Below are 26562 nucleotides of genomic sequence, written 5' to 3' on the forward strand. Positions count from 1 at the left end.
TTTGGCGTCTTTCAGGGCAAAAAGCTCCACCCACTTGGAGTAGTAGTCCACCACCACCATCAGCACAGAGTTCCGGTCCTTACTGAGGGGGAAAGTCCCATGAAGTCCACCCCCAGCATCACTCCTGGGGCGTTGACAGTAGAGGACTGGAGTTGTCCAGCTGGCCTGTCGTTGGGGTTTTTGTATTGTTGACAAGTCCTGCATGCTTGGACGTGACTCCAGACGTCTTTTCTTACTGTCGGCCACCAAGCTACTTCCAGAATCTTCAAGAGCGTCTTCATTCTCCCCAGATGTCCTCCGAATGGACTGTCATGAAAGTAGGCCAGGAACTGCGGCACCAAAGACAATGGCACTACCAGCTGATAATTGAAGCCGCCATACTTAGATGGTACTCCCCGGTACCACACACCTTGCTGAAGTTGATGGTGTATCCGGCCAGGCGTAGGTTGGTCAACAGAAGGTCCACATTCCAGACATGTTGTATCAGTTTTTTGGGCCTCAGAGAGATCTTGCAGTGTGCTGGGTAGATCTGACCAGTAGGTTTTCGGGACAACAAGGCAAATCTTCCCTTCTGGTGATTGGGGTGCCCGTGACAGTGCATCCGGCACCACATTGCAGCAGCCCTTTTTGTAATGGACTCTGAATGTGAATCCCTGGAGTCTCAGCGTCCACCGTGTAAGTCGGGACGAAGTCTTAGGGCAGTTGAATGCCCAGGCAAGAGCACTGTGGTCCGTGAAGACATCAAAAGTTGTTCCCTCGAGGAAATGTTTCCACTTCTCAACTGCCCACACCACAGCCAAGCACTCTTTTTCGGCAGTGGAGTAACGGACTTCAGCTCCTTGGAGCACTCGGGAGGCAAAGGCAATTGGCCGTTCTTCACCTTCAAGGCGTTGCATCAGGACCGCGCCGAGGCCCAAGTCACTGGCATCACAGTGAACCTGGAAACTGATTTGTGGATGGGGCTGAGCAAGCACTGGTGGAGACTGTAAAAGGGATTTGAGGTGGTCGAAGGCCTCCTGGCAGGTAGGACTCCACTCCCAAGGAACATCCTTCTTTTTTAGTAGGTTTAGAGGAGATGAAATGTCGGCCAGCCTGGGGATGAACTTGTGGTACCAGCCGACCATGCCAAGAAACCTCTGAAGACTCTTCAGGTCTGTGGGAGGGGGGTATGCAGTTATTGCTGATATTTTTTCTGGATCTACTTCCACTCCTTTGCCTGATATTAGGTGTCCAAGAAAAGTGAGCTGATGTTGAAGCAGGTGACATTTCTTGATGTTGAGAGTGAGGTTTGCTTGTTGTAATTTTGCAAACACTACCTCAAGGTCTAGCAGGTGTTGTTCTTCTGTTTGCGAAAACACAATGATGTCATCAATGTACACAAAACAGATTCTTCCCCTAAGCTCACCCAGAACTGTCTCCATTAAACGCTGGAAGGTCGCCCCAGCATTGCGCAGTCCAAATGGCATGACTTTAAATTGATATAGGCCCAGATGTGTGATCATGACAGTCTTTGGCTTGCTATCCTCATCCATGGCAACCTGCCAGTAGCCACTCTGCAGGTCAAGGGAGCTGAAATATTTTGCACCTTGCAATGACTCCAGGATCTCATGTATGAGGGGCATCGGATAGGCGTCATGCTGGGTTTTGGCGTTCAAGCCCCTGTAGTCCACACAGAATCGGGGTGTTCCGTCCTTTCTGGGTGTCAGAACAACAGGAGAGGCCCACGGAGATGTTGATGGCTCTATCACTCCGGTGCTGATCATTTTTTTGATTTGTTCTTCGATTATTTCTTGTTTTTGACTGGACACTCTGTAAGCCCACTTCCTCACATGCATCTCATCCATGGTGGTGATTTGATGTTTAATTACCCTGGTGGCCCCAGTAGTTTCAGTCCACACAGTTGGCCACTTCTGCAGCAGTGGTCGCACCACCTCAGGTTGGGATTCGAGGAGGGGGATGGCAGACTGATTAACTTGGGGTTCTTCATTTATGGCCATGTAAAAATTAATGGAGGGACCAGGGTGAGTCCAGCGAAGCATTTCTCTGCCTTTGGGGAGAAATTTGAATTCTCTCCCTCCTGGCATGACATACCTCCTGAGATGAGGTTTGAGTACCATTTGTGATGTGGTCATGAAGTCGAGACCTAACAACAAGGGCATACATAAGTGGCCATCAGCCATCACATGAATCTGTACGGTGCTATGACAGTCATGCAGATTGAGGAGCAGGGTGGCTTTTCCAACTGCTTGGTTTACTTGTCCATTAGCCATAACAAACTTTGGAATTCCGCTTGGCTCCAGAACCTCGCCGCACTTCCTCACAGCCTTCCACAATGTATGACTCATTAACGAGTACGTGCATCCGGAGTCCAGGACTCCATCTCCTTTAGAGGCGCGCATGCTAATAGGGACCACCAGGAGGGATTTTTCGCCCATAGCAGCGGCAAGGTCGGCCCCAATTCGACTCGGCCCATGCTCCATCTTCTTGCCAGATCTTTTTGGAGGGTTGCATTGTTGGACACGACTCCAATAGTCTTTACTATTTGTCCAATCTCGTTCAATCAGGGAGCCCACCTTGACCAGCTGTTCTACCGTTGTTACAATTCCACGTAGACCACTGGCCAACCTGGGATTGCAGGCACCGAGTATGCGGCGCACGATCTCGGCTTCCTCCATGTCATGTCTCCACTTCAGGCAGAGGGTACGATAATCATATGCGAAATCTTGCAAGCACTGATTAGGGGTTTGAAGAATGGAGTGGAGCTGCATCTCAATCTCGGATTGGTAGTCAGTTGGCAAAAAGGCTTCCAGGAACGACTGCTTAAATGTAGACCAGCTGGTTATGTTACTGCGGGCTGCCGACCACCAACTCCTGGCAGGACCTTTAAGGACAGCATTGAGTGTTCCCACCAGCTCAGCATCGCTCAGAGGGCGGAGTGCTAAAAAGTTTTCACACTGTTCGATGAAATCGGTGACATCGGCTGAGCCTCTGGACTCTCCAAACTGGGGAAATTCCATCCTGATGGGTGGTCTGGCGGTGACAGCAGGTGGTCTGGCAGTGACAGCAGGTGCAGTGGCGGTGACAGTAGGTGCAATGGCGGTGACAGCAGGTGGTCTGGCGGTGACAGCAGGTGTAATAGGGAAGGTGATGTCTATGACAGGTGGGTGGTGGCTGACTGGTATAGTGGCTGCAGGAGTGGAGAAGCTAGCTGGTCGCCAAAACCTTCTGGTTTTAGCAAGGGTATTTTTTAATTCCTCGCCCCACCTTTCATCTCTTCGACGCAGACATGCTACGACAGCTTGGTCGAAGTTCTGCACCTTCGTGTCCACATAGGCTTTCATCTCTGCCGCCATGGCCTCCATCGCTGCCCTAAGTCCATCCTCCCGGTTAAGGGTGCTGTCGACCGCTTCTGTGAGTCGGTTCTCCAGAATGTCCATTTGTTGTTGCAGCGTTAGAAGTTGCTCCAGGACAGCTTCTGGTTCCACCCCATCCTCTTCCTCTGCTGCCGCATCCTGTCTGGACTGTTCTAAATACATAGAGTCCAGCAAGTTAGTCAGCTCAGCAACACCATTTTGATTGGGCCTACTGGTGACATGGCGGAAAGGGTCAAGGGGCGGAGTTGAGTCCTGGGCTGCATCAGCAAAGTCCTGTCTGTCCTCTTCCTCCATTAGGGAGTGGCTGCTGGTCGACATTGCTCCAATTAAACAAATTATGTGTAAGTATTTATTAATTGTCGTATATGTAAGTGTCTATGTGTGTAAATGTATAAAAATGGTATGTATTTATGTACCAGAAAATGGATGTATATATGTGTCAAAATGTAGGGAAAAAAATGGTGACACAATAGGAGTGTGTGTGTCACACTGCTGACTATTTAGGGAAAAAAAGTGAACCCAATATACATTTATATTTTAACAAGACAATTAATATTTATATACTACTTGCTTCGCTAAAAACAACGAAAATATGAGCCGCTGATATCAATGATACACTAAGCCCCGCCCCCCCGTACGGGCCACCACTCTGTAACAAACGCACCCAAGTTCCCCGGGTGTCTTTGCCACTACGCAATTAAGGAGTCACGGGTGGGACCTGATATTCAGCTGGGAATGATTAATACATTAAATAAACACAAGACATGTATAACTATTAGCCACAAGGCGATTGGGCTTATATTTAATATGCCACAAATTAATCCCGCATAGCAAACAACTTCCCCCCTCCCGTCCATACAACCCGCCAATATAAATCAAACCCCTACACAATGCACTCAGTCCCACAGCCCAAAGTTCATACAACACATATATTTCCCCAAAGTCCCAAAAGTTACGTACGTGACATGCACGTAGCGTGACATTCACGTATGGGCAAGCGATGAAATGTTTGAAAGCCGCAGCAGTGTACTCACGGTACCGAGTCTGCGCATCCAACTCAAAGTCCTCCTGGAAAGAGTCTCTGTTCTCCCGGTTCTCCACAGGCCAATGGAAAACACACCAAAAATGTCAAAAAGGCGGATTATTCCAAGAAGTGGCTCCGTGGCAAAAACACTGTGTCTGACAGGTGCTCCAGGTGGTTAGTGACGTCACTTTCCGCTTCCGCCCGGTCTGATAGAACCGGATGCCTTTTATATCCCCACATATTATTTACGTACATATTTAATATTAATATGATTATATTAAATACGCCTGTAACAGTTTATAATAAGTAAATGGATGACATAAGTATATATATATATATTTATTTTCCCAGCTGAGCACAAGTTAACTGTGACTGGCAATTTAATATATATATATATATCGATGGACCCCTATGGCCATTACAGAGTTAAACAACTTGCACTGAGCCTAGTCTATAAAATCCACTACACCTCCCTGATACCGAAGTACATGTCAAACTACTTCCTTAACGTAAATGACCGCCATAACCACAACACCAGGGGGAGCTCCACTAACCACGTTAAACCCAGATTCCGAACTAACAAAGGTCTTAACTCATTCTCTTTCTATGCCACATCAATGTGGAATGCGCTCCCAACAAGTATAAAAGAAAGGGCATCTCTATCCTCCTTCAAAACCGCAATAAAAGTTCACCTCCAGGCAGCTACAACCCTAAACTAACACCTTCCCCGGATTGCTAATAATCAAATGTAAACAATCAAATGCAGATATTTTTTCTTATGTCTTCTGATCTCTCTCTCTCTCCCTCTCCCTCTCTCTCTCTCTCTATGTCCACTACTTGCTGTCCATATCCCCCCCCTGATTGTAAATAATGTAAATAATTCAATGTGATTATCTTGTGTGATGACTGTATTATGATGATAGTATATATGATAGTATATATCTGTATCATGAATCAATTTAAGTGGACCCCGACTTAAACAAGTTGAAAAACTTATTCGGGTGTTACCATTTAGTGGTCAATTGTACGGAATATGTACTTCACTGTGCAACCTACTAATAAAAGTCTCAATCAATCAATCAATCAATCAATCAACTACTAAGACACGCTGTTTGGATTTTTTTTACCAGGAAACAAGACTATATTGTAGGGATGTAACGATAAATGGTAATAATAATGATGGCGGCAAAACTCCCGATGGTTAGTGTGACCCTTTTAAAATAAAATTATGTAAAAACTGAAATCGATAACTGCACTTTGATAAACTCACGGCAGACTGACTGGTGCCAGTCCGCTAGATTAAATGCTAACATGAAAACAAGAGGCATCAAGCATGGAGTGATAGTTTAATAACTTATAAACACATGCTTACCTTAGCTAAAGCTAAATATTACTCAAATCTCATCCGCCTCAACAAAAACGATCATAAATTTTTGTTTAGTACAGTAGCATCGCTAACCCAACAAGGGACTCCTCCCAGTAGCTCCACCCACTCGGCAGATGACTTTATGAATTTATTTAATAAGAAAATTTAACTCATTAGAAAGGAGATTAAAAACAACGCATCCCAGCTACAACTGGGTTCTATTAACACAGATATGACTGTATATACGACGGATACTGCCCTCCAAAATAGTCTCTCTTTTTGATTAAATAACAGAGGAATTATTACGGCATGTAAGTGGGATAAAACAAACAACATGTTTACTTCCTGGGAAACTTATCAAGGAGCTTTTTGTATTATTAGGTCCATCAGTGCTAAATATTATAAATGTATCACTTTCCTCTGGCACTGTTCCCCTAGCATTCAAAAAAGCGGTTATTCATCCTCTGCTCAAAAGATCTAACCTTGATCCTGACCTCATGGTAAACTACCGACCGGTGTCCCACCTTCTGTTTATTTAAAAAATCCTCTAAAAAATTGTGGCACAGCAGCTAAATGAACACTTAGTGTCTAGCAATCTCTGTGAACCTTTTCAATCCGGTTTCAGGGCAAATCACTCTACAGAGACAGCCCTCGCAAAAATGACTAATGATTAGGGATGATGTTCGAAACCGGTTCTCCCGGTTGTTCGATAAGAAAAGAACCGATTCCATGGACTCGAATCCCTTTTTGAGAACCGGTTCCCGTTATCGAGGCCACTATAGTAAAGAAAAAGAGTTGGTTCTTTATTCGAATCCCTGGTAACGAATCCCGTCCCACAGGAAATGCCCTGTGGGACATCACAGGAAATGACGTAGCTCAGTCTAATGACTGAGCTACGTCATTTCCTGTGTAGCTCAGTCATGAGCTACGTCATTTCCTGTGATGTCACACAAACAGCAAAAATAATGGACCGGAAAAAACGCCTCAAGGCATGGCTTCATTTTACAAAAAAATACGACAAGGAAAGGGCAATATGCAATTATTGCCAGGCTTCGCTCTCATGTAAGGGGGAAAGTACAACAAGCATGTTGAAACATTTTCAGGCTGCACATAACCTGAACGTTCGAGAACTGTGTCGTGTCTTCGACACGTGGAGAAGCAGCGACAGAGATGACGAAGCGCGCCCCTCTTCCTCTGCTTCAAACCTGCAGCCCCAGCTCCAGTGATAGTGGCGATGAGTAACTAACGTTAACTGTTGCCGGTTAATTTGCTCACTTGTAGCCTTTAGGCTAAAATAAGGTTACCGCTTATGTCAACCAGGACTGCAGTAATGTTAGCTAGACTAACGTTACCTAAGCATAGTCAGTGGCTAACGGTAACGTTAACGTTAGCCTTTTTGTATGTGTCTGATAACGTTAACGTTATCTTGTAGCCTGCACCACTCCAAAGTTTGCAGGTCTGTCTAATAAACTAGTGCTTTCTTTCTTTCTTTAGTTTATTTCGTGCATGAACACACTTACAGCATAACACATCACAGTTTCATATCATTTCACTTTACATCATGTTCGAAAAGGAGTAGGAAGAAGTAAAGCTTTTTTAATCCTACCCCTTTCCCACTTCAGAGCGTTTACAAATATATACATCATTTACTGACCTTTTTATAATAAAATAACACATGTGAATTAGTATATACAACAGTTGTGTAATATGTAATTAATTAATTCAGTCATTAATATACTGAGATGAAGAATATCTTATTTTCAACAAGGTTGAAAGTATTTCTCATAATTCTTCTTTGTACCCTGTAAGCACTATTAATTTGAGCAACCTCTTAAAGTGGATCATATCAGTACAATGTTTAACTTCATTACTTAATCCAGTCCATTATTTAATCCCACATACTAATGCTAAAGACTTAATAACAGACACCCTAGTCTTCACATTCAGCTAATTTCCCCCCTAATTCTATGCTGTGTCTGTCCCTCATTTTCCCTCCAGGACAAGGATCACATAGACAGGTTGTTTTTGTGTTACTGTATATATTTGTTTTTCTAAAAAATTCCACTTAATATACTTTGGGTAATAACAGTCAATATGTTTTTATTTTATTTTTTTAGGGGGGTAACAGTCAATATTTATTTATTTATTTTAAAAAAAAAGTTTTCTTATAAAATAAGTGAGCTTTTGTTAAACCAAATATTGTGTGTTTTTTTCCATATACAACAACCTATCTGGATTCCATAAGAGAATCGATAAGGAATCGGTTCGATAAGAGGATTCGATAATGGGCTCGAACTCGATAATTTCTTATCAAACATCATCCCTAATAATGATCTATTGCTAACAATGGATTCTGATGCGTCATCTATGTTGCTGCTTCTTGATCTTAGCGCTGCTTTCGATACCGTCGATCATAACATTTTATTAGAGCGTATCAAAACACGTATTGGTATGTCAGACTTAGCCTTGTCTTGGTTTAACTCTTATCTTACTAACAGGATGCAGTGCGTCTCCCATAAAAATGTGACATCGGACTATGTTAAGGTAACGTGTGGAGTTCCCCAGGGTTTGGTTCTTGGCCCTGCACTCCTAAGTACTTACATGCTGCCGCTAGGCGACATCATACGCAAATACGGTGTTAGCTTTCACTGTTATGCTGATGACACCCGACTCTACATGCCCCTAAAGCTGACCAACACGCCGGATTGTAGTCAGCTGGAGGCGTGTCTTAATGAAATTAAACAATGGATGTCCGCTAACTTTTTACAACTCAACGCCAAGAAAACGGAAATGCTGATTATCGGTCCTGCTAGACACCGACATCTATTTAGTAATACCACCTTAACATTTGACAACCAAACAATTACACAAGGCGACTCGGTAAAGAATCTGGGTATTATCTTCGACCCAACTCTCTCGTTGGAGTCACACATTAAGAGTGTTACTAAAACGGCCTTCTTTCATCTCTGTAATATCGCTAAAATTCGTTACATTTTGTCCACTAGCGACGCTGAGATCATTATTCATGCGTTCGTTACGTCTCGTCTCGATTACTGTAACGTATTATTTTCGAGTCTCCCTATGTCTAGCATTAAAAGATTACAGTTGGTACAAAATGCGGCTGCTAGACTTTTGACAAGAACAAGAAAGTCTGATCATATTACGCCTATACTGGCTCACCTGCACTGGCTTCCTGTGCACTTAAGATGTGACTTTAAGGTTTTACTACTTACTTATAAAATACTACACGGTCTAGCTTCATCCTATCTTGCCGATTGTATTGTACCATATGTCCCGGCAAGAAATCTGTGTTCAAAGAACTCTGGCTTATTAGTGATTCCCAGAGCCCAAAAAAAGTCTGCGGGCTATAGGCGTTTTCTATTCGGGCTCCAGTTGCCCTCCCGGTAACAGTTAGAGATGCTACCTCAGTAGAAGCATTTAAGTCCCATCTTAAAACTCATTTGTATACTCTAGCCTTTAAATAGACCCCCTTTTTAGACCAGTTGATCTGCCGTTTCTTTTCTTTTCTCCTCTGCCCCCCTCTCCCTTGTGGAGGGGGAAGACACAGGTCCGGTGGCCATGGATGAAGTGCTGGCTGTCCAGAGTCGGGCTCCGGGATGGACCGCTTAGATCCACTATGGACTGGACTCTCACTAATATGTTAGATCCACTATGGACTGGACTTTCACAATATTATGTCAGACCCACTCGACATCCATTGCTTTCGGTCTCCCCTAGAGAGGGGGGGGGGGGTACCCACATATGCGGTCCACTCCAAGGTTTCTCATAGTCATTCACATCGACGTCCCACTGGGGTGAGTTTTTCCTTGCCCGTATGTGGGCTCTGTACCGCAGATGTCGTTGTGGCTTTTGCAGCCCTTTGAGACACTTGTGATTTAGGGCTATATAAATAAACATTGATTGATTGATTGATTAACTCCCGCATTTATTAAATTAATGATGTGATGATGAAAATGTGTGCAAAACTGGACCATAAGTGCCTGAGAGCTGGTTGAATCTCTCGGAGAGGTGGCTCGCTGCAGTCATCCAAATTTTACAACTGTCTGCATTACTTTATTTGCAGTAAATAAATCGATTATCGACTATTGACGTTTACTAATCGATTCTATAATCGTCCATATCTGAATTGTGATCCATCTAAAAATCTATGATTTCCTCCACCTCTAAGTGTGGGTGCCGTAATCTGTGAGGCAGCAAACTGCTTAGGTTTTTTTTGCACTTTTTAAGTGCAATTTCAATGTTTATGACAAAAAATGAAGGTTATGGCAAACAAAAACAAAAAAAGGAATTATATTTCAACTATTTTCCTAAAATATGCATTGTGTGTTTTATCCGATTACGCGAATAAACTAATCGATATAGATTACTCATTTACTTTTTTTTTTGTCCTTTAACAATAAAATTACATGACGAAATGTTGGGGTCTTTTTTCAAAATTAATTATTTAGCAAACATGTGATTGCTGCAATTAATCATGAGTACTCAAAAACCACAAGTGCGATTTATCTGATTTGAAAATATGAATCATTAGACAGCACTAATTATTATACAATTAAAAAACTGCCTAGTTCTCAGCTTTTTGTTACAACTGACAAAGCAAACAATTTGTAAATGTTTGTCAAGATTTTTGCTTAGGTTCATGTTCAGAATATGCCACTAAAAAAGCCACCTGCAGAGCACAAAAGGCGGACTTTACAGTTAGTTCGATTGGTGGAAACGTAGCTATAGAGTTTTATTTAATTTTACACCTGGCATGATGGTTTTATATTTTAGTTGTAATAAATAAATAAATCATGTCCAATATAAGCTAAATCAATTATAAACATATTCCTTATTCAAATTAAATGTGTCCATCTTCATATGCATCTCCATGGTTCAATAACTTGAACTGTAAGCTCACAATGTTTAAATCCTTAGCGATGAGTCAGAAAAACTGTGTTCCTCCTGCTTTTATTGCGAACTGGCAATCATGACAACAGGCAACAAAAGACAACTTAACAACACACTTAAAAGCCATTTGTCATTGACAAGTCGTTTCCATTTTAAATGGGTTGTAAATGTTGTTTGTGTAACAAATGTTATTTAAATAACGTGTGTCATAACAAGTGAATTAGCAGATAGGTAAGTCAAAAGAAAAGGAGTAAGGTGAAGACACTAATCAAACGGGGGGCTCGGACGTTTCCCAGAAGGCTCTGCTTGGTGTTAGGGTGGTAGGCATTGTCTGTAGCTGCCATATAAACCAAAACCACCAAACAACAAACATCTCTCTTTGAATGTAATTTATAAGATTTATCTCTTGACAAATTGGACCAGAGCACATGAAAGCCATCCATGCTGCTCACTTCTAATCTGCATATTGTGTGCACATTGAGCGTCGGGCAAACAACAATATTTAGCAATGAGTCTTGTTTTGTACAAAATTGGAACATGCCTTTTATTCCCTTTTCCAGACTGTGGTTGGATATTCGTGTGAGGGCACTGCAGCGCTGCCAAAGGCCTCAATGGGGTTTGGGCGATGACAGTGCATTTTAATTCAAAATACGGATCTGTTTGAGCTCATTTATTTAACCAGCTACTTTATAGTTTGCAGCATGTCATTCAATTCAAGAAAGCCATAAAGGTTTCAATTCAACTCCCTTATTTAGAGGAGGTAAGGGGAAAAACTCTGCCGGCTATAAGAAAAAACAATACAAACAGAAAGCAAGTCTTAAATTAGAAGGTTTGACTACCAACGGCTAGGAGCGATTCTACTTTTTTAGATTTTGATTCATGACAAATGGGCAAACTTGACAAAAATACAGCTGACGGTGAGCAGCTGCTTCCATATTCACGCTTTTCATGTACTTTGAGTTCTACCTCCCACTGCAAAACTAAACAAAAACAAGTCCTGTCGGGTCATCACATTCCCATGCAAATCAATACATAAAAAGCGTGTCATAAAAGGTATGTGCTGTTTATGTATATTTCAAACACAATCCAGGATTTTTCTTCAAATAACCTGGTGACTAAAGACGGCAGATGTTTTCTGTAAACATTTTGGAGCTGGGCTAAAAGTAGCTAGTACTTTTTGTCTTTAGTCAGCTATTTTTAACACGCAGATATATGTTATTTATTATTGTCGAGGCTTATGACACGCATTAAGAAAATAGGATTTATGCAAAAACAGGACACTTATTTCTGTCCCGTCTTTACTGCCAACCCATCTTTCTCAACCAACGCATAAAGTCCCGGTCCACCCTTTTATTCTTCTTATTAAAAAGAGCCTGTTTAAGTCACCGTCAACATATATGGACCACTGCTTTTGAGAGCCCAAGGGATCTCTCTTACTTTATTACCTATTATGGCTCTGAACTAGCAGGTAAACGACACTGCACCATATAGCCCAACTTCTAAATCCCAACTAAGGACTATACACAATACTCCCGTCGCTACAAATAGGGATGGGTACCTTTCACATTTGAATTGATACCGTACCTGAGAATATATACAGGCACTCAACAGTGCCAATTTTCGGTACTTCTGTGTGTCTACAAATATGTTAATAAATAGAGATTGCGTAAAAAAAAAAAATTACATCGACATTTTTATTTCAAATTTAACAGAGTTGCTTAGTCATCTTGTTTTCTTGCACTTCTGTGTTTCATTTGCAAGTACTGTACTTTGCATGCAGTTGCAATTCCAAGATGTCAGATGGCAGTAGTGTGTCAACTAGGGTGTTTTGCCATAGCCAGAAAGTAGTATTTGCCATTAAGTTGAATGTACCAGTCGTTTCTTTTGTTGAGCCCTAACAAGTGTTTGAACTGTAAGTATTGTACTTACTACACTATTACTGTTTTGATTGTACTGTGCATCTTAGTTGAAGTTTTGATTTCCAAATTGCAGGTATTGAAATCGCTATGTAAGATTACAAATGCTAGTAATCAGTAGTTTGTTTATGGCAAATCCAATGTAATTTAGCATCGAGCTAGCACATTTTAAAAAGAGGAGCCATACTGTACTTTTGAACGCCTTTTTCTTGCTTTGTTGGAATGGAAAAGTGTTACGTTACCTAGAGGCAGTCAGGCTCTAGAACCGAATTTGGAACCCATCTCGAGCTACAATAGCATTGGAAAACAGAAGAATAATGAAAAAAGTATGCACAAATAGAGGAAAACGATCTTGAACTGCCATAGGTTAAAACATTTTAGTATTACCCTGCCGAAGTAGCAAGTAAAGGGGAATGAAAAGGTTGGTCTCAGTTTCGATTTCTGTTATATTGACCAGTGCTTATGTTGACATTAGTCAGTCAGTCCAAAGGCCGCTGATAAGTGGGTTCCACTGTAGTATGTAGAGCATTAGAAGGAGGTAGCACTGTGCGTGCAGTCTTTGGGCTCTTTATCTTATTTTGAGGTCAGTTAAGATGTTCTGTCTTTAGCGAATTGTTGATCATATGTTCATATATATGTCGCCTGCATCAATTTGAGGTATGCGTCTGCGTGTGGGATTATGCGCATGTATTTGTGCATATGGGCACTTGTGCGCTAATCCTGAGTGAAACGCTACGTATTTGTGCACAGGAAGGCAGAGTGTGGGGGGGGGGGGACTACCCGGAGGGCCTCAGTGTGCGGGCCCGTAAGCCTGACTGAATGGATCTGAATTCACAGGCTCCCCACGAGGACGCACGGCTGATTAAGCTGACAGTCAGATGCCCATTGACCAGTCACAGAGATTAAACGCAGGGCCATCTCGTCAGCTAAAACCACCTTGGGATAGAGGGAGCGATGGAGATGCGGGGAAACGGGAGGCGAAGGAAATGGAAAGAGACATGGGGAGACGTGCCGATACTCACTGTTACTCGTTGCTTCGGTAAAAGAGGCCTTTTGTTCATTCCAGCCTTTGTTGTCCATCTGTGGTGAAGCAGAGGGAGGAGGAGGTAAGTAAGAGAGATGTATTCTTGAACAGACAGCTTTTTCACGCATGTCAGACAAGTTCCTTCCTACTGTTTGGACCACAAAGAGACGAGCGCTCACATGAGAGAACGCTTAAGGAGCCTAGTGTCTGTCTCGGCCAGCTTTTTTATCAGGGGGGTTGTCAATGTTTAGTACCCTCAAAAGGCTCCTATTCAGTGTGATGCTGCTGTGAAGGTATGCATGTTTGCCTACACAAACACACAGTCACAAACACACGTGTGTGCAGCACTGAGCTCAGCCATTCTGGATCTGTGGGACAGTTGAGTGGGGAAGAGAGGTACATAAAAGGGACAGTTTGTTATTCTACAGCAGTTTGTTATTCTACAGCAGCCATTACAACGAATCTGTGCCATTTACCAGGTTTAACTCTGAAAGTAAAATTACATTTCTCTTCTTTTCCAACTTCGAATCTGATAATACACATATTAAACTAATAAAAATATGCAATGGGCCATTTCAGGCAACTTTATTTTATAACAATGGCTCGGTTGATAGAGCGGCCGTGCCATTAACTTAAAGGGTTCCAGGTTCGATCCCTGCTCCCGCCATCCTAGTCACTGCCATTGTGTCCTTGGGCAGGATACTTTACCTACCCAGTGCCACCCACACAGGTTTGAATGAAACTTAGATCATGGGTTTCACTATGTAAAAGCGCTTTGAGTCACTGGAGAAAAGTCTCTATAAATCTAATTCACTTCACATTTTTGTGCAAGATTTTAAAGTCAAAGACTCATTTTAGTAACAGGACTGAAAATAAGTGAGTTTTTAAGCATATAATTAGCAAATACAATAAATACCTTTGCCAGGATTTGTGTGTTTGTGAGCAACATAATTCAAAAAGTTATGGGCAGAGTTTCATGAAACCCGAGATAAGGAAGAAGGGCTGATGTGGATAATTACTACATAACAATATGTTTACAGTAGGCGTTTTTACACCGCAGGAACTTTACCATTTACCCAGGTAAATTAAATACTCCCCTGCGTTTCACCCAAAAACTAACCGGGTAGATTTAGTTTCACAGGAACTATTTGTAGCTCATACCAGCAAGGTGGTATTTTCAAAAAGTTCCTGAAACTTTCGAACGGCGGGCTTTACTTTCGAACACAGATTGGTTGAAAACAGTTGGAGCGTTCCTAAAAACGACCGCTATTACAGTATGTGAGACGACTTGTTTATTTCTTATTGTGTGAATGCCAAAAGACGTTCATCGGATTTATCCCGTTCAAATGTCAAAATGTTCAGCGCATTAAGGACATGTGTGCTCTTTCAACAAACCTTTCCAAAAATTACCGGTCTCATTGTAATTCATAATTTTCCAGTATTTTCCGCCTTTTTTTTCTTTGTGTTTCTTCTCCCACATATTTCAACCAATTTTAACTGTTTCACCATTAAAATGTTTGTCTTAGTCAGGACAAAAAAGCTATCCATCTATTAAAGCGGAAAAATTCCCAGCTTTTACGGTATTCATGGTTTTCCAAAATATTCACTTATCTCACTTACGTGTGCCTTTTTTTTCCTCCCTGAAAATACCCTTGAATGCAAGTAAATGTTCAACACTATCGGAAAATACATTTGTTGTGGTAAAAAAAACATTTATTTGTCCAAATTAGCAAAAACCGCAATACTTTCACAGAAATGCATTCAGGGTAATGATGTAATTTTGACCTGTTGCATTATGAGTATACAGTGGCAGCGTTCTTTATATTTCAATGAATAATCACTTTTATTGCTTACATGTATTATATAAATACAATTTAATGGTTTCTCAAAACTTTTTGATTGTGTATTATGCTTGTGTGACACTCTTAATGAGAAGCTTCACATAGCCAAACAAGCCCATTTTAATTGGCTTGTAATGGCAAACAGTATGATTTAGGGCTGGGCGATTATATGATCGATGATCGCGATTAATTTGAGTTTGATCACGATGATCAGCCGGTAGCATATTTCGTCGATCATACATGGCGGATATGTCTGTTAGAAATTACTGCAGTAGTAAACAGTAGTAAAGCAACAATGCTTGGTATAATCCTGCTCGGAACAATCCGCTTTTATTGACCTCACGTGATCCTGTGTGTGTCTGTGAATTTGTGTGTGTTTGGGTACGTTTGCGTGTGTACGTGTGCGACCTCCCGTTACACTGTCGCAAAAGTGAGGCTCATTAACAACATAATGAATGATCAATTAGCGTTGTGCCTTTTCCACTTACACAGCTGGACGTGCAGCCCAGAAGAACAAAATAAGGCAATATGACTAACACTCGCACAGAAGTTGAAACAACATTTAAAAGGAGCAGCGGCTTTAGTGAGTCTTTACTTTCACAATCTGCTGCAGCGCGCTAGTAATCCAGCCCTGAATGTGGACTTGCAGGCCCTCAGAATCAGAGGTGTGGACTCGAGTCACATGACTTGGACTCGAGTTTGACTTGAGTCATGAATTTGATGACTTTAGACTCGACTTGACAAAATGTAAAGAGACTTGCAACTCGACTTAGACTTTAACATCAATGACTTGTGACTTCACTTGGACTTGAGCCTTTTGACTTGACAAGACTTGCTACTTTCCCCGAAACCCAAAGATTATAAAAAGTTATTCAGGAGTGGTCCGTATCTTTCATTGTGTATGTGTATGTCTGTCAGCGTGTGTGCTTCCTGTCAGTACAACAGCCAATCAAATTACATCCACGTTGTTTTCATCCCACAGCATTCATTCAATAGTATTGCAGGACAACCAAAGAAAAAGAGCTGTGAAACAACGCGTCAGTGCCGAAAAATTATGCCAAAATAGCTTTGTTCGGGTATTAAAACTACGAGTTGGTCAACAAAAAACGAATTGCAGTATGCAAAACCTGCGGTTCGAAGATTACAGACGGAGACGCAACAACTTCCAACTTCGTTCGACATTTGAAGATGCACAAAGAAGGGTAAGTTTTGAATGTAAGCTAACGTTTATTGGTTAAGTAACGTAACGTTTATTTGCTGTGTAGTTAAATCAGTGAGGCTGTAAACTCACTGCTAACGTTATAACCATAGACATATTATAAAGACGCAGCATCGACCGCTACTGCCTACTGGCGCTGACGAGACGCGGGGCCGCCATCTTGGAGTGGTGATCCGCTCCACTCAGTGCAATTAATTTGGCAGGAGCAATGAACTGTCAGCGCATTTAATTCATTTTACCTCACCACTGATTTTCACGTGTTTTTTTGTCATACGTGTAGCTATGATAAAGGACACATGTTTTGGCGTATTTTATTATTCATAGTTTGCTTAACAGTAATAGAATATTCTTATATGCTATAAGTGACCAGTCGTCCGAGATCAAAACTGGGAATAATCCCAGAGAAGGGGGAAAAAAACGGTCAGCTATTTTTAAGTTCAAGAAACATTATGATTAGGTTATATAAACATGCGTATTTTCTACACAAACAATGTATGAATACATTAGATATCTATATATCTTAGGGACCTATAGACTGTATCTCTGTTGCTGCAGCAGCAGAGAGTTTATTCTGTCTTGACACTTTGTATTGATATTTTGTATTACATTCTTCCCCTAAATGATAATGTTTACAGTGATTGTTTTATATGTGTTTTTTATGCATGTTGCTTTGGATAAAAGCGTCTGCCAAATACTTAAACATAAACATATATAAACAACTGAAAGTCTTTATATCAGCTAAAACCACCAATCTGTTTCACTGGATTCAGAATAAAACCAAATAATGTCTTACCCAACAATGATAGTATTTGAATATTGCTACTTGAAGACTTATTCCTGGTTACAATTATACTGTTAAGAAAGTATTGTCTTATACTTCGCCTAAAATGAGAATGCATCATAATCAGTGGCGACTGGTGAATTTTGTTTTAGGTGGGGCTGAAAGTTTGTAACCCAAACCCCTGTAAGGTGTCATCCTCCCCCAGAAGATTTCTTTGTGATTTTCACATACAAATATTGAAGATCTTTGCTCCTTCTTAACTCTGTGGTAATATTATTCTCACAAAATACAACCAATAGTACGTTAATGTTAAATCTTACTTGTGAAAAGTAATCCCCCGATTCCTATTTTCAACAGTGCGCTCATTTGAGCAGGAAAACGCTGAACAGCAGCCAGTCTTTGTTTTCTACCTGTCAACTGTCAGTTTAGGCTGCTTGCTGGCTCCTCATCCCTACTTCAAGACAGCGGCCGAATTTCTCGCATCACAGCAGTCAATACTGCGTCTACTTATAAGATGTCTATGGTTATAACGTTATTGCAAACACGGCAATCTGTTGCGTCCACTGCAGTTCGCTACCTTATTCATACTTTTTGTTAAGTGATTTTTTTTAAGCAAGGTTGCATGAGGTACCTATACATAACGTTACGTTAGTCAATGTACCACATACAGTAACGTAACGTTAGACAACGGTCAGCAGCACCGCATATTTTAGCCACCTACAAAAAGACAAATAGTCAAATAAAGGTCAGTTAAAATGTATACTATATTAAGAATATGTGTACATATTGCATAGGGCCCTGACATCTAAAAAGTACAACTCTGTTCATTGTTATGTTCATGTATTTGTTATGTTTTTCATGTGTACGCACACATCAACACACATACAGTATGAGATGAGATCAATGAGATAAGGTAAGAACAGGATAGAAACTGCTGTGGAACTAGTTACAATGCAATATGCCATGGAAATACAATGTTAACACTTTTGTGCAAATAAGTACAGTTGCACTTGTTTTTTCAAATGTGTTTATTCTGTAAAGGAATGAGTTAAATGTTTAAAATGACTGGTTAATAGTGCTATTATGAAGTGCAATGTCAGCACTATTTTTTTTCCTGCAATTTCAAATGCACTTGTTTTAATAAATAAATACAGCGTTTTAAAAGCATACACAATCTGTGTAAATATATTGGTCTGTGGTTAAAAGGACTTGAAACTCAAATTGCAGGACTTGGGACTTGACTAGAGACTTTCCAGTCTTTACTTTGGACTTGACTCAGGACTTACCTGTCTTGACTCGGGACTTGACTCGGGACTTGAGGGCAAAGACTTGAGACTTACTTATGACTTGGTCCCACCTCTGCTCAGAATGTCTATGTGACTGTATTGGTCCCGACTGGAAAATCAACACACCCACTAATTTAATCAGAAAAGGCATTTTTATATCTAAATATTTTTTATCAGACTTTTTGTTTGTGTTTGCAAAGATTCCACTCCTATAACATGTTCTAAAAAATACTCTGTAGACAAACACTTTGTGTTTTCTGTTTGTTTGTGGATATAAATACATTTTGTACCTGAAATAATCAATAAACTTGTTTTGTGTTGGTATATATTATTTTACAGTACCTCAAATTTAAACTGCTTAATGTATTTTCATTCAATATAAGATCATTTGGGTTTTAAATACTCCACAATCTGGGTCGCTGCTTGTTGTTTGCCAGAGCACTGGTGAGAAGCACTGATGTATAGAAATAATAATTTACCATTTGAAAGTGTTGTTTAGTAAATGTTAACTTGAAATAAAAGTATTTTAGTATTCACTACACCAATTATACTTTATTGCAAAAAAACAAAATAACTTTGAGAGGCAAAAAAGTTATTCTCTTTACCCCCGACAAAACGTCACGGGAAAAAAAACAACTTTGGCTCTAAAACCAGTTATGGACCATAGCGTGGGTTACCTGTATCGTTGCACCTGTAGTAAGCCCAACAAAATGACAGTTGTCACCTTTTAGCATATATTACCTCGATCAAACATGGTGGAAATGATTGTCACAATATACTGCAGTAGTAAACAGTAGGGATGGCACTCAATATAGTCCTGCACAGGACAATCCACTTTAATAAAAATAACAAAAGTGATATTAATTGAGGTCAGATGATATGAACAAAAATAATCAGAATCATTTGTTTCACCATATTGCAACGCTCTAACCAGAGACCAACATTAATACGTACAACATGTCATATTTGAGGACTTACAGATTCAAGCTTAAAGGATCTTTATTTAGCCTGGGATGTCTATAATTCCACTAGTACTATAAGTTATGGTTTCAACTTCCCCCCTTAAATGTTAACTTGTTTGCAAGTAAATGTTTCATAAAATCAGGTAACATATTTTATTGTAATAAAAACGTTGCATTATCCCCCAAATTAGCTGAAAACATGGTACTGTTGCAGCACTGAATTCTGGGTAGACACATTTCATCTTCAATGGTTGAATCGCTCCATTTAACAACCAAATTTGGACATTAATTTGGCAACTAGGCTGTTTGGCCATGCGGATAAAACCGATCTGAATAATGTGGCTTCAAATCCCGGAAATGACCAGAAGAACACATTTTTTTATGGCAATTTTACATTTTTAAGGCAATTAGTTTAATTCAAACTATTACGACATACATTTATCATTTCTATATTCATAGTACGTTTCAGTACAGTTTACCATCTTTAAGATTAAAATAATTTCACAGTTAAACCGTTTCTACCATTCATTCTACATTCTATTAGGATTTCAGTTGAGCTTCAGCTTTTCAATTTTCAAACCATTCCTACTGTTTATTCAAACTTTTTCTAAATTGTATCTGCAGTCTTTCATCTTTTTTCTCACTGGCACTCATCGAGGGTGGACGCTCCCCTTTCCTCTCCCTTATCTCTCCTGCTTGCTTCTTTGTCTTGTCTTGTCTTAACTTTTTTGTTGCCTCTTTTTGCACAGCTCTCCAAATCAACATTGGAACTATTTAACTGGCCTCAACGAAATTGACAAGATCTTGGGTTTAGGGGAACCTGCTTGTCGTGACGGAGCGGTTGTTGCTGGACACACGACGGACTCTTGTGAGAAGAAAGAGTCCCGCGTGCCTGGCGACCCTTTCAGTCGTGGACGTGAAGATATCTACCAATTCGGAATTATGACAACAGGACATCTGCTGATTGGTTTGTCGACAAATCGGAAGTTGCTGGCAGTCTGCAAAGTACACCAAAGCTGCCACAAATGATTGGAGGATGCGGGAAGAACTGTGGACACTCTTGTGATTTGGATCACATCGGACTGTCTGCCCTGCAGGTTTGAGGACCAGTCGTAGACAATTTAGAGTGAAAAGCAAATTTTATTTTCACTCGTATACAAAACATTCTAACTTGGATTGTTTCCCTGGCTTCGAGACTCTCCCGAAGGACAGTGCAGCGAAGACACAACAAACTCCCTTCTTGTCTCTCATGGACACACACCTGTTGTTGTTGACTTTGGACTAGCGACTGCACAACATAAAGGCCGCGGAACAGAGGCAACACTGCAGGCTTACACACAAACATGCATCCACAAAAATATACGCCACACACATACATACTCCCCCCCCCAATCCAACGCCCTCGACGCAAATCCCATAGGGGTGATGAAAGGATGGTTAGCGCCTGAGAGCTGCAGGCTACCACCATGACCCCGCACTCCCTCCCCTCTGTTACTAGATATCTCAAGATGTATGTTGTAATATGCATATGTGCTTTGCTATGGAGGTTTTTTCCCACTCCAGACTGGGCCCCCTTAGTAGCCCAGTCTAGATTGTATTTTTTACTCATCCTTCCCCAGCGTTTTACCTTTTTCCCCATCTTTTACGGGGCGCCTTGTGGCGACCCATCAGCGTTCCTGTTCTGTAACCCTGTACACTGTTTTTTTTGTCTAATATTGAACGGGTTAGTGCTGAAAACAAAGTTTTGTTGTACTTGTGCAATGACAATGAAGACCTATCCTATCCTTTTAAATTCAGCTGCAGCAATGATTGAGGCATTCCTACTGGAACTGCATAAACCCTAGTTAACTTATGTTATTCCGCACCATTTTTCATATATTTATTCTTCTTCCTCTTCTTCGGTCGTCCGGAGGAAGTAAAATCATTCAATAGATGGAACATCAATCCTCAACAAAACTTATGGAGCTTAGGTTTTTTCATCCTTTTAACTAGCTGCGCACGCTTGAAATAGAAGCAGCGAGGGCAGAATAATTAATTTATTGACAGTACAGTGTGAAAGCTGATGTGTTTACTTTGCAATTAAGTAATCGCAGTCTCAAAGAAATACAACCTATGGGGGCACTTCCTGACAAAACATCTACATTTTGAAACTGTGGTCCTCTTCATTATGTTGTTGAATAGCCCTGCTGAATACAGAATGTCTATTTTTGGACAGGTTTGTACTGAAAATGAAATTTTGTTGAACATTTTAAATGCAATAACAATAAAGTTCTAATTGATTATATTTTAAAAAAAAAATCTAAACAATACCTCAGTGGGACTTTGAGGGATGATAGAAGCTTTGTATCCGAGCTGCAGCAACATTGCCTCAGCAGCATTCCGTTTGGCCACTTTCTTGTTCGGCCCTGTTCCCGTGGCAACCTCGTTGTTGACCTTTACCTGCATAAAGAACATGCAAAATTGGGTTAAAACATTCCCAATTAACCAAAAAGCACATGAAGTTTTACGCTAGCGCAAATATAACCACGCTTTCCTCTGCCTTTCAGTTTCATTCACTTAAAGCCAAGAAAACTCACATTTCTCTTTCTGAGCTGAGTCAGAGATGTAATTTACATTTTAAGATCCAATTGAAATGTTTGTTTTTCCAGTGATCCTGAAACATTAAATCTGCCGACTCGTAACGTAAGCAGATATTTCCGAGAGAATATCAGACGTCACTATGTTATGCAAACAGACAATTACGCTATACAAATAACATTTAGGCGGCCAGAGCCTGTGAAAAGTCAGGCTTTGCCGCATTTACTCAATGTGTTGTGACATGCACTTTAAGTGCTTGTCTGAATGCATCAAACAAACCATAACGAGGAGAAGCCCAATAAACCACCCGTTACATAAACTCAATCATTCCTAAAATAATAAATAGCGTCATTCCATTAAAAGGGTTTGTAGACTACATGGAGCTGAAACATTTTTCTCTAGCTAGTTGAGGTTAGTAAACAGAGACTCATTTTATTCTCGGTTCTTACGGCAAAGAACAATAAAGGAAATTTAAGAAGAGTGAGCAGACTTCACAAAAGAAACGCACATACATTCAAAGGGCCTGATGTGCGTATCAAAGAGACATGGAGAATAGGTTTAAAGCTGAATTACTGCCTGATGCTAAGAGAAGCTCTGTTATACTTATGAAAGAAGAGGATCATGGAAAATGACAATGTGGCTGGTAGACTTAAAGAAAGGCTGACACGGAAAGAATAAGAAAATGGTGTTGAAATTATTATAATATATACACCTCATTTGTCAGGAACGAACAGGAAATGTATGCTCGGCTATGCTGGGTTTAACGCACAGGTATCATACAACTTTTAGAATAAAAAACACTAAAAGGTGGAGTCTTAAGATAAAAAAAAAAAGTTGTGTATGTTTTGTATTTTATTAATTAGGGGTGTTCTGATCTGATATTGATATTGAATATATATGTCTGAAATCAGCAAAAAATAAGTACCAGATTATCTTAGCTTGCATTTAAAATGTATGATAGAAGCGCTCCAATAGAAGAAGTCCTGCAGCACGTTTCCTTGTGCAAAGCTGGACAGACAATTAACAGCTGAATGTCCTTCAATAAGCACACACGGTTGGTATTTTGTTGTATTTTGGTGAATTCATTTACAAAAAGTAAAGATGGAAGCAAATATACTGCTAAGAGCTAGAAGCTACACAACAGCTATGCACACAATAGACATACGTAGTAAATAGGGGTGTGCCAAAAAACATTTGGTCTCTCCGATCCAATTTTTTGGCCTCGGATCAGATCCAATTTTGAGCCCTGATCCAACACTTTGACAATTGATTAAAGAACTGAAAATGTTTCATAGTAAGTAACTAAAGTAAACATAACACTTTTTTTTATTAAACTCATCCTATCAAATTTAGAATTTGTTCAGATTATTTATTTAAATTGTGGTACAGAATGATACATACAACTTCAACAAAATAAAAATGACAAGTGCACAATAACAAAACAAAAACAATTAAAGCTGCGAGCAGCGTCGAACGGGCCCTTGCCCCGTTTACGTCGCAGGGTTTACTCGATTCGGCCGGCACGCACGATGCTTGCGATCAAGTCCCAACCGACGCCCCGACCTGCCATCAAAACTTTCAGGAAGATCAGAGCATGTGTAAGGAGGTTATGAAAACTATTGTTTTTGACCACAAGGGGGCGGTAAAGGCACAATAGTGGTTATACAGTTGCTTTTCAGGGAAATTGGAGCATGTGTAAGGAAGTTATGACAGTTATCATTTTTCACCACAAAGGGGCGATAAACGCGCTGCAGTATTCATGCCGTTAGGTCCCACCCAACACCCCGACCCACCATAAAAAATTCCAGGAAGATTGGAGCATGTGGACGGAAGTTATGACAGTTATAATTTTTCACCACAAGGGGGTGATAATTGCGCCACAGTTGTCATGCAGTTAAGTCGAACCCTACACCACAACCAACCATCAAAAATGTCATGAAAATCGGAGCATATTGAGATAATTGTGCCACAGTTATAGTATTTCACCTCAAGGGGGAGATTATTGTGCCACAGTTGTCATGCAGTTAAGTCATACCCTACACCACAACCAACCATCAAAAATGTCATGAAAATCGGAGCATATTGAAGGAAGTTGTGGCTGTTACAATTTTCCACCACAAGCGGGGGATACTGGCACCACTGCAGTTGCAACCCACCCATTACCGTGATCCATCCGTCCATCCAACAATTTCAGGAAGATGGGAGCATACGGAAGAAAGTTACGACAGTTATTGTTTTTCACCACAAGGGGGCGATGGTAGGATCGATATTAAAATCTAGGCATGGTCGGACACCGACTTTAAAGCCTCATCTCAAGTTTGGAGGAAGATCCGATCATCTAAAGTGAAGTAATGACAGTTTGATTGGTAATGGCATGAGGCAGGTTTTTCGCCGTCAGTCTCCGCCCATTTCGAATGGCTATGACCATCGGTCACTTCAGGGTGCCATCAACATCTTTTCTACCAAATATAACCAATATCTGAACTTGTGGAGCAGAGTTATTAAAGTTTTGTGTTTTTTGGTGAGCCATCAGATCAAAGTTTGCCGCCATGCCATACCCACATTGTATCATGAACAAAAGTGAACTGCAACAATTTATCATGCCCCATTAGTTACTGTAAGTATCGGTCTCTGATCACCTAAAGTGCAGAAATGACATTGATTGCGTAGGGCAGTTTTTTCCGCCAGGCCCCAAAAACTACGAACAGATATGAACAGTATCGGGCACTTCAGGGTTTCATCAGCATAATTTCTACTAGTTAGGATCAAGATCTGAGTTTGTGGAGCAGAGTTTTTAACGTTTTGTGTAAAATAGCCAAAAGCCGTCATAGCCAAGTTTGGCGCAAGGCCACACCCACATTTTATGGCGTAGGCAAAATCTGTTCGCAATTTATCATCACCGCTATGTGTAGTACCTGTTGTGACTCATTTGCCAAAGTCCAAAAGAGGAGTTCGTTAAAGTACACCCCCTTTTTTTCACGGAAATATGGCAAAACAATCATCGTAGCCAAGCTTGGCGGCGTGCCACGCCCACATCTTTTGGCATAAGCAAAAGTGTTTGCAATTAATCATTACCTACTGTGTGGTGTCTGTAATTCTAACCGCAACTCATTTGGTCAAAGTCCCTAGGAGGAGTTGGTTAAAGTACGACCCCTTTGTGTTGCCGAAAAATGGCAGACGGAAACCAAGATGGCGGACGCCCCGTTTGTTTTAAGATATGGGTTCTTGAGGCTTTTACATGCGTCCTGTCATGAAGAAAAACCCTAGCGATTTTCGTGACGATATGTGATTCTGGAACGAGGGGCTCAATTTTTCCAACTTTAAAGGGGGCGCTACTAAGCCAAATTTTGCAGTTTAGTTTCAAGACCTCTAAGAGGGTGAACAAAGGGATGGGTCAAATGCAGAGGACAAATTTCACCACACCTAGTGTGTGTGTGACAATCATTGGTACTTTAACCTTTAACTTTAAAAAGTCAGATTAGACCCCTACCGGTCAGCTGTGCAAAATTTGGGGAGTTTTTGTGTATGCTGAGTGCCTCAAAAATGCACCCTAGGTGGGAGAAAAAAAAACAAAAAAAAAACAAATAATAAACATTGCATTTTCCAAAAATTACTATTGGCTCCCATTTAAATCATTTGGTTTTTGCCCTCAATCTTCATGTATTAAGAGATTTACTTCCTGAGTTTGTAAATAACAAAAACAATCCAAAATATTTTTTTTGTAATAATATGAACAAGAAAAATTAAAATATCATCTAATTACTTCAGTATAGTTTATTTACCGATACTATACTAGGTATCGATGTATCGACATTTGGAACGATCACCCCTCCTTTACATTGAAGCTTTAGCGGTTAGCTTCTTGTGTTGTCCTGCTAGGTGTAAGTGTGCAACATGCTTAGCCATTCCTTTTCCTCTAGTCCTTCAGCGATAACAATACATGGAAGAAACATATTTACTTTATTTTCCGCTAAGGTGGTGAGAATTAGTATTGCCTTCACACTGAAAAGAAAACCCATTTGATATCATCTTCAATACTAATTATAGAAACAACTAAAAACTATGAAATAACTTAAATTTGTGGTTTTAATTTGATGTTATGCTTTTGTTTTATACATCACTAAATGGAATAGCATTAGATTACTGTACTATAAGATCTGCTAGTCCCCCCTCCGGTCCGTCAAGAGGTTTGACAGAACCGGATTCATTTGTGGGCTCAGGAAAGGTTGAGGACCGCTGGTTCTGTGCTGTAAAGTTCAAATTTGAATGACAATCAATCAA

At 40.5% G+C, this 26562-nt stretch overlaps 1 protein-coding gene across 3 annotated transcripts in view; it reads right to left on the reverse strand.

Moving 5' to 3' along the window:
• stau2 (staufen double-stranded RNA binding protein 2) overlaps positions 1-26562 on the reverse strand; it is a 412795-nt gene that overhangs the window by 155275 nt on the left and 230958 nt on the right. For all 3 annotated transcript variants that reach the window (XM_062021077.1, XM_062021078.1, XM_062021079.1), the window contains exons 10-11: positions 22015-22143; positions 13614-13671 (exon numbers count right to left, since the gene is read on the reverse strand). In XM_062021077.1, coding sequence (XP_061877061.1) covers positions 13614-13671; positions 22015-22143 — 187 coding nt within the window. The remainder of the gene's footprint in view (positions 1-13613; positions 13672-22014; positions 22144-26562) is intronic.

The sequence above is a fragment of the Entelurus aequoreus genome, linkage group LG15, assembly GCF_033978785.1.
Source record: "Entelurus aequoreus isolate RoL-2023_Sb linkage group LG15, RoL_Eaeq_v1.1, whole genome shotgun sequence".
NCBI lineage: Eukaryota > Metazoa > Chordata > Actinopteri > Syngnathiformes > Syngnathidae > Entelurus > Entelurus aequoreus.